Source organism: Berghia stephanieae, chromosome 15, assembly GCF_034508935.2.
Source record: "Berghia stephanieae isolate SIO BIC M18660-M18661 chromosome 15, UCSD_Bste_1.3, whole genome shotgun sequence".
Classification (NCBI taxonomy): domain Eukaryota; kingdom Metazoa; phylum Mollusca; class Gastropoda; order Nudibranchia; family Aeolidiidae; genus Berghia; species Berghia stephanieae.
In genome coordinates, this window is record NC_088374.1 from 23,924,651 (window position 1) to 23,934,650 (window position 10,000).

Sequence of the window (10,000 nt, forward strand, 5' to 3'; positions counted from 1 at the left end):
AAAAACAAAAACAAAACTATTTAGGGAGTGGGTGGAATAATAGGGAACACTAGTGTGATATCAAAAATTGGGTTACAATCTCCGTAAAAGTCTAAAAAAAGAGCATTTATATAGAGCAATATCCACTAAACGTGCTCAAGGCGCTTTACAAGGTTAACAGCAACATTTAACATTTAGGACAAGACATGACGCCCGTTAGGCGACATTACATAATTTTTCGGACAGAGACAACGCTGTTAACGGTCAGGTACTCATTTTACACCAGAGTACGATGAGATAATGTGAATTTAAAAGCCTTTACCATGGATTCAACTATGCGCCGAGCGAGCGAGGCTCGAACCCAGGACCTTCCTATCCGAAAGCGAGTGTCATACCACTAAACCACATAGTCTAAAACCAGCCCATCTGAAGACTGAATACATACACTGTGCAACTGATCTTCTGGTTTCAGAGTGAATTTTTAATTCAGAAACGTGAGTGGAGCAGGCACTTCTGTTGATAACAACAAGTCAAAAAAGATCATTTTAACCCCAGTCTTATTAAGTCAGGAAGATAAGGCTCTAATAAGACTGGGGTTAGAAGCGATCTTTTTTGGGATCGTGGACAACTCATAAGGTGAGTCACGATCTCCCCGGCCAGGCGGAGTTGTCGTACTAGTAAGGTCGCGGGTTCGAGCCCCCATCGCGGCCGCGAAATTTTTGTTCTATATACATATATATATATATATATATATATATATATATATATATATATATATATATATATTGTCTTCTGGCACTTCATTTCTTGTTGGTTTCAGAGTGACGGTATATTATTTTCTAACCTCGTTAACTGCTGGTCATCAATAAAGAGGTGGTCTAATGGTATGACACTCGCTTTCGGATCGGAAGGTCCTGGGTTCGACCCTCGCTCCTTGGAAAAGGCTCTTTACTCATATTCTCTCACCGTACTCAAGTGTAAAATGAGTACCTGCCCGTTAACAGCGTTGTATCTGTCCGAAAAAAAATGTTAATATCGCCTAACAGGCGTCATGTTTCGTTCTGTATGTTACATGTTGCTTTGGTCAGGGACCCCTTGTAAAGCGTTTTGAGCACATTCAGTGGATATCGCTCTATAGATAGTATGCGCTTGGCTAAGAAGCTCATAACATTGCCATCCGGAAGTATAACGGACCAACACACAACCTCTGTGTAACCATGAACGTTTATAGTCAGGTTAATACAGTTTAGTGAGAACAACTCACAAACGCGGATGACAAAAACAATAACAAAGGTCTGAGTGACATCATCTTCGAACTATCTATATAGATAGTATGCAGATGACGTCACTCAGGCCTTTGTTGTTGTTTTTGCCATCCGCGTTTGTGAGTTGTTCTCACTAAACTGTATTAACCAGACTATAAAAGTTCATGGTTACACAGAGTTTGTGTGTTGGTCCGTTATACTTCCGGATGGCAATGTTGTGTACTCCTTGGCCAAGCGCATTCTATCTATAAAAGCTCAATTTAATAAAGTGCATCCATCCTCTCTCTTCTCGACCCGTAATCTTAAGAATCTGCCAAATACAGCCTGCTACTAAATTATTAGTTATGCCATCTTATGATTCAACCTATAACCTAGTCATTCGAACTCGGAGTTTGTGCAATGTAAGAAATTGTATTCATCATCATCATCATCATCATCATCATCATCATCATCATCATCACCATCTGCTGCTTCTTCTTCTTCTTCTTCTTCTTCTTCTTCCTCTTCTTCTTCTTCTTCTTCTTCTTCTTCTTCTTCTTCTTCTTCTTCTTCTTCTTCTTCTTCTTCTTCTTCTTCTTCTTCTTCTTCTTCTTCTTCTTCTTCGTCTTCCTCTTCTTCTTCTTCCTGATTAATCAATATATTATATATTTCTACCTTGATATACTTGATTTACCTTTATACTAAACGTTTGGGAAAGATGAACATCAATAGGGAATGAGATTAGCGGAAGAGTAGCGTCCCTTGATTGGACGTAACCTTACAGAGAGAACGTCAATTTGGTTTTGAAGTATCTAAAGCCGCTTTCACCGGAAGCGAGGACGAGAGACGCATGCGCACAACTAACATGACGTTCTCTCTCTAATAACTTTTCCGCCGGTGACGTCACAGACTATGGGTGACGTCCAATCAAGGGACGCTACTCTTCCGCTAATCTCATTCCCTATAACTAAATATTCCTGTGTCTTTCTTTCAATTCTTTCCAAACTTCCAAAACTATCCAGGTGTGTATCATCATCGTCATCCTACATTCATACATCGGTGCCTCAGCATTCGCCGGCCTCTTCATCCTTACCCTTACAGTACCTCTGAACTATTATCTTATAGCCAAGCAGCAAAAGCTACAGAGAGAAAATATGAAGTTCAAGGACGCAAGACTTAGACTTACCAGTGAGGCCCTCTCTGGGATGAAGGTGATATTATAATAAATATACCTTTTCATGCCTTGCGTCTCTAACACATCTTATTTCCTTTTTTCTACAACGAGATATCTAGGTTTATTAAAGGAAGCCTGTCTCGTGAAATACATTTATCTCAATTGAATTCAATAATCTGATGTCACGTCGCCCAGCAACAGCGGCCATCGTGGTTCTAAACAAAGAAAATCGGTACTTTTTATTCTGCATGCTGGCTAGAACTTTTCATGTCTTGTGATCAGAATGTGTAAAAGTCAAAACATGATGAGATTTATAATGGTTATTTTTTCCTCTGGATATGCTTTTATGCTCGTCGGAGAAATATTTCATAAGGGTGTCCGCCACTGGATTCACTAGTCTGATGACACGTTGCCCAGCAGCAGCGAGCAGCGTGGTTCAAAACAAAGAGAATCGGTACTTCACGCTGGCTATAACTTTTCATATGTCATGTGATCAGAATGTATAAAAGTCAAAACATGATCATATTTATACTGTTTTTCTCCTCTGGATACACTTTTATGCTCGTCGGAGAAATATTTCATAAGGGCGCCCGCCATTGTTCCGATAGTTTAGAGCAAGTAACTAAGTTACCATGCGTCATTACGAGGGAAGTTGAAGCGTATTAAACATTTGTTATCTGCTCTGTGGATGCCAACTAATATTATAAACACTTGATAAAAGATAGATAAACAAACTTGAGACCTTCCTTATATTTTATTTATAATTCGATACGTCGGATAAAGCTGCTTGCCTTCTTCTTCTTCAAGTACCGAGTCTGTGCCAGACATCGGTGATCCGTGATCATGGTATGCCATTCATCTCTCTGATCAGATAATCTGAGAAAACTAACTCTTCTCTTTCTTTGTTACCCAGCTGTTCAACCTATTCAAATATGTGTTTCTTGGTCTACCTTTACTCTTTTTACCTTCTATCTTTCTTGTGAGAGCAAGATGTTCAATACATTCATGTCGATTTAGGTGCCCTAAAAATTGCATTTGTCTTTTTCTTATTATACGAATTAATAACATTTTAGTTTCAGCTTGCTCTAATACTTCTTCATTAGTTTTCTTCTCTGCCCATGAGATTCTTAACATCCTTCTAAGAAACCATATTTCTGCTGCCTCCAGTTGTTTTTTTGTGTGGTACGAGTCGTATAATTATCCTCAAGAATATTGTTTTTACCTCAATTTTCAAACTTTGTGATATGAACTTGCTGTATTAACCCTTTTGCAGCCTACAGTTTACAAGAAGCATGTTGGGCAAAGCCAATGGAGTACGTGAGCCATATCGCGGCCAATGGACGCCGCGGGCCACAACGTGTTTCTCTAAGTTAAATGAGTTGCTCAAGGGGAAGAGAAACATTCTAGGAGTTACGTGCGGCTATGTAGTCTAGTGGTATGACACTCGCTTTCGGACCGGAAGGCCCTGGGTCCGAGCCTCGCTCGGCGCATGGTTGAAGGCTCTTTACTCACATTTTCTCACCGTACTCAGGTGTAAAATGAGTGCCTGGCCGTTAACAGCGTTATCTCTGTCCAAAAGAAAAAAATATATATGTAATAATCGCCTAACAGGCGTCATGTCTCGTCCTACATGTTAAATGTTACTGTTGGCTAGGGACTCCTTATAGCGGCGCTTTGAGTACGTTTAGTGAATACTGCGCTATATAAAAGCTAGATTTTTAAAATTCCTTTCGATTCGTGTGTTTTTTTATCTCTCGGAGGTGGCAATTAACATTTCAAAGAATATCCAGTTTGATATATATATATATATATATATATATATATATATATATATTATATATTTATTATAAAGGGAGTTCACTTTTTATTCATTGTTAGTCTCCGTAAGAATACTTCTGCGGTTTACAATAAAATACTACTAATAATAAAAAATTCCCTTTATTCATCCCATATGGGAAATTTGTCTCTATGGTCCTTTCCAAGGGAAGACTGGAATAACCCAGGCGTCAGCCGCAGTGTAGCGCAGCAAATTGAGCTAGGGCGAGAGGTGACTTGCTTAAGGCTACTCAGCGCAGCGGCGAGTGATCGAACTCGGTACCTTTCGGGTACGAAGCAAAGACCGCTAGCCACGCTATCCCCCAGAGAAGACCTTTGTTGTTTCCAAATGTTTTAGATCGTTGTTAGATGATGGTACCAGAGTGGAACCAAGGGAATGGCCGCGGCAAGGAATACTGAGTGATGGTTTGTTTGTCAATCTACATTCATACATCGGTGCTTCAGCATTTGCCGGCCTCTTCATCCTTACCCTTACAGTACCTCTCAACTTATCTTATAGCTAAGCAGCAAAAGCTACAGAGAGGAAATCTGAAGTTCAAGGACGCAAGACTAAGACTGCAGTCAAATTACAACGACATGGTGTCATGCTCACTTCCGACTATAGCTGTAGTTTACCCGGGTTACTTTTGCATTCATCATCATCATCATCATCATCATCATCATCATCATCATCATCATCATCATCATCATCATCATCATCATCATCATCATCATCATCTTCATCATCATCAGCATCATCATCATCATCATCATCATCATCATTATCATCATCATCATCATCATCATCATCATCATCATCATCATCTATCATCATCTCATCATCTTCTCTTCTTCTTCTTTTTCTTTTTCTTCTTCTTCTTTTTCTTCTTCTTTATCCTCAACATCATCATCATCTTCTTCTTCTTCTTCATTTTCTCCTCCTCCTCATCATCTCTCTCTCCTCCTCTTTCTCCTCCTCCTCCTCCTCCTCTTCTTCTTCTTCTTCTTCTTCTTCTTCTTCTTCTTCTTCTTCTTCTTCTTCTTCTTCTTCTTCTTCTTCTTCTTCTTCTACTTCTTCTTCTTCTTCTTCTTCTTCTTCTTCTTCTTCTTCTTCTTCTAAAGATTACTACGAATTTTTGAATTTTCAGGTTTGGTAGCTCTGATCTTCGGCTCAGCATCTCCAATTGTTTTTCATAAATGATGACTAAAAGTTTTGTTCCCCCCCCCCCCCCCCCTATTCAGGTTCTCAAGTTATATGCCTGGGAGGAGGCCTTTCAGGAGAAAATCAATACACTCAGGTCACAGGAAACCCACGTTTTGATGAAAATAGCCTACGTCAACATTGTCACGGGCATTGGGTTCCATTTGGTGCCTTTCTTGGTAAGTTTACAATAGGATTCAATAGTCGGATGTCACGTCCGCCTAACAACGAGCAGCTTGGTTCTAAACAAAGAAAATCAATACTTTTTATACTTCATGCTGGCTAGAACTTTTTCACATGTCATGTGATCAGATTGTATAAAATTCAAAGCGTGATCAGGTTTATATTGTTTTTCTCCTCTGGATACACTTTTATGCTCGTCCGAGAAGTAGTTCATAAGGGCGTCCGCCAATGTTCCAATTGTTTAGAACCAGTTACTAAGTGCGTCATTAATGCGTCATCACCAGGGAAGTGACGTCACGACTGTTGAATCCTATTGCTGTTTTTAAAACAAACAAACAAGAAAAAATTCCCTTTATTCATCCCATAGGGGAAAATTGTCTCTAGGGTCCTTTCCAAGGGAAGACTGGAATAACCCAGGCGTCAGCCGCAGTACAGCGCCGCAAATTGAGCTAGGGCGAAGTGACTTGCTCACGGACACACAACGCGGGTGATCGAACTCGGTAACTTTCGGGTACGAAGCAAAGACCGTACCGCTGAGCCACTCTGCCCGCTAACTCTCTCCTTACCAGCCATTTTCACGATTTTGCCCAAAAACTTCACACCCAACTAACACAAAAATATGTTTTTTATCACTCAGTCCCAATAGCAGTAAAGTTCTTGCGATACATAATTTCTTCATCAAAACACGCTCTGCAACACACTGTTCATTTTCTTAAAATTTTTTGATGTATACAACGGAAATTTGAATAAGAACAATGTTGGTTGTATCGTAACGAATGTGACGATTTTCCTATAGTTTTAGTTAAAAGATATATTGTTTCTTAACTTGAGATTTTATATAGCGCAATACCCACAAGTGCCCACATGGCTTTAAAAAGAGTCCCTGGCCAACAGGAACACGTAAATGTAGAACGAGAAATGACTCCTGATAGGCGATGTTACATTTCCCCCCCGACAGATAGCACTGTTAAGGGTCAGTACTAATTCTACACATGAGTACGGTGAGAGAATGTGAATGAAGAGCCTTTTCTAAAGACTCAAGTATGCGCCGATCGAGACTCAAACCCAGGACCTTCCGATCTGAAAGCGAGTATCATACCACAAGACCACATAACTGCACGTAAAACTTTATAAAAGTAGCCCCTCAGAGCAATTAAGATCTCCGTTTCTATAGTGTAGAACGGAAAATAGCAATTGCCTCCTACTCTTTGGATAGGACGCAAGTCCATCACATAGTACTTTCCGTCAAATCTATTAGACCCAAGATTCATAAACATTGATCTGTCCGGATAAGAATTACGCATATTATACTTTGTCATGGAAACACAATTTTTATCACTTGTCCATGAATATGAAATCTCCAATGTTATCACTTGTCCATATATATATATATTATATATATATATATATATATATATATATATATATATATATGTATATTAGATGGATGTATAATTTTATTATTTCGTTTGTATTCTTATTCAAATATAACAGGTAACTTTGGCGTCATTTGCTGTCTACGTTAACATATCTGACAAAAACGTTTTGGATGCTAACATTGCCTTCGTCAGTCTCGCCTTCTTCTCCTACTTAAAAGTACCGATGTCTTATTTGTCAAATGTGTTATGCTCAGTAATCCAGGTATGTATTTGTAATCAAACGTGTCAAATTGCTATTACATCGGCATGAAAAGACCAAAAATAATAAATAAAAACTCCCTCAGTGAATTACCTTCCCCACACTTTCCCAAAAAATCCCGAAGTAGATACATTTATTTAAAAATTAAAAGAAAAAGAAAAGAAAACAAAACAAAACAACCCTCATCCAAAACAAATAAACAAAGACGAACAAACAAAAAAGACGAGTAAATACCCCCGGAACATCATAGTAAAAATTAAAAACAACCCCCTCCCAGCCTCAAAAATGAGATTTTAGTCTTCGTAACGAAATATGCTTGATAAAGATTGGTGTTCTTATAAAAAAAAAAGAATGCGTCATACATAAATTTTAAAGAGCTAAAATGATGGAATGGCTGTGATTTTAACTTTAGTTTGTATATTCCGCATAAGATTTACTCTGACGTATGGTCAAATTTATGATCTTCTACCTTCAATTTCCCTCATATATAATTTCCTTGGAATAGACCTTAAAGACACATGTTCTTGGAATAGACCTTAAAGACTCATTTTCTTAGAATAGACCCTAAAGACACATTTCCTTTGAATAGAGCTTGAAGTCAAATTTCCTTGGAATAGACCTTACCGAAACATTTTCTTGGAATAGACCTTAAAGACGCTTTTCCTTGGAATAGACCTTTTTGTTTATATTCTTTTTTATATCTTCTTTGTCTGGCACTATTTCATACACTTTTTCATATCTTTATCTTACATCAATGCCTGCTTCCTAATTTGTTACTTTGATATTTACTATATGTGACCCACCGTATCGAATCGGTATTATGTCGGGATCCACTCGGTAAGGGAAATTGAATTCATAGACACAAATATCCAACTTGGGTTTAATTTCTGTACGTTCTGGTGGAGTATAAAGACTGTTTCTTGCATTGCAAAATCTTCTAAGCTCCAATTTCTCATCAATCTATCTCTAAATTCACTTTTTGGGGTCTGAATCATCCCCGACATAATACCGTTTTGAGACGGAGGGTCAAATATTGACTGTGTTATCTTGCTTTCTGTACTACAGGCAATTGTGTCATTCAGACGAGTTAACACATTTTTGTGTATGGATGAGATGAATCCAAACAACGTTTCTAGGAATATTGACTCAGGTTAGTGGCTACTTCAAGATATGGGTCACCTAACTATATTCGTCATTATCATCACCGTACTCAATAATATCATCATCATCATCATCATCATCATCATCATCATCACCATCATCATCATCATCATCATCATCATCATTATCATCATCATCACCATCATCATCATCATCATCATCATCATCATCATCATCATCATCATCATCATCATCATCATCATCATCATCACATCATCTTCATCATCATCATCTTCATCATCATCATTATCATCATCGTCATCACTATCATTATTATCTTCATGAGAGGTCCCTAGCCAATAGCAATACTTAACATGAAGAACGAGACAAGACGTCTGTAAGGCCATGTTACAATTTTTTTCAGACAGAGGCAACGCTATTAACGGGCCGGCACTCATTTTACACCTGAGCACAATAATGGCGTAAAGAGATTTTTTCAAGGATTCAACTATGCGCAGCTCACAGTGGGACTCGAACGAAAGACCTTCCGATCCGAAGGTGTCAAACGACAATACCACATAGTCGCATAAAATTAGATTTTTTTCATGAACAACCTCCTCCCTGTCCCACCAGCAGTTACTTGGTAGCTGGGTCTGTTAAGATCAGGCGGAAAGTACTATGTAATATTTTGATGTATTCATGATGGAGTCATAGAACTTTTTAATTTTTCTCAATGATTGGATTTGTTTTATTTTCTTTATTTTTATTCTCGTCCCATAGATTTTGTCATTGACATAAACAAATGCACTTTTACATGGGATACAGATGCTAAGCCGACATTGAGAAAGTAAGTACATTCAGTCTGGCGTACTCTGTAAAACCACATATTTAAAAATTTGGCCAAAAAACTCATCCTTCAAATCTCGGTCGATTTAAATGACCCTCATCTTGGCAAAACACTCTCAAACCTGGGACTTCACGAAGACCCAGGTTTGAGAGTTTTTTGCCAATATGAGGGTCATTTAAATTGATCAATATATGGACGAGTTTTCTGGCCAATTTTTAAATATGGGTTTTCCATAGTAAGGTAGAATTGCCTTCACCTTCTCCTTACCAACTATAGGAAAATCGTCACATTCGTTACGATACAACCAACACTTTTCTCATTCAAATTTCTTTTGTACATCATAAAATTTACAAAAAATGAACTGTGTGTTGTAGAGCAGAAGAAATTATTTATCGCAAGAACTTACTGATTCTGTGTTTGAGTGATAAAAAATCTATTTTTTTGTGTTAGTTGGGTGTGAAGTTTTGGGGAAAATCCTGAAAATGGCACGTAAGGAGAGAGTTAATCCCTTTGTTTGTAAAACAGAAAATCAAAGAAGACCAACTATCTTAATCAGTCGTGCTAAAAAGACGATTAAAGTGAGATCAAGATCTCAAAAAGCGCATAATAAAGATCTGAACAAGTGTGTCTGAAAGGTGCCAGGCAATGATAAAGATCTGAACAAGTGTTTCTGAAAGGTGCCAGGCAATGATAAAGATCTGAACAAGTTTGTCTGAAAGGTGCCCAGGCAATGATATAGATCTGAACAAGTGTGTCTGAAAGGTGCCAGGCAATGATAAAGATCTGAACAAGTGTGTATAAAAGTTTTTTTAGCTTAT

General features: G+C 38.1%; 1 protein-coding gene across 1 annotated transcript in view; it reads left to right on the forward strand.

The window, feature by feature from the left end:
* LOC144960266 (multidrug resistance-associated protein 1-like) overlaps positions 1-10,000 on the forward strand; it is a 68,844-nt gene that overhangs the window by 23,327 nt on the left and 35,517 nt on the right. Inside the window, 5 exon segments of the mRNA XM_078893309.1 lie at positions 2,246-2,434; positions 5,455-5,592; positions 7,091-7,237; positions 8,300-8,384; positions 9,116-9,182. Coding sequence (XP_078749435.1) covers positions 2,246-2,434; positions 5,455-5,592; positions 7,091-7,237; positions 8,300-8,384; positions 9,116-9,182 — 626 coding nt within the window.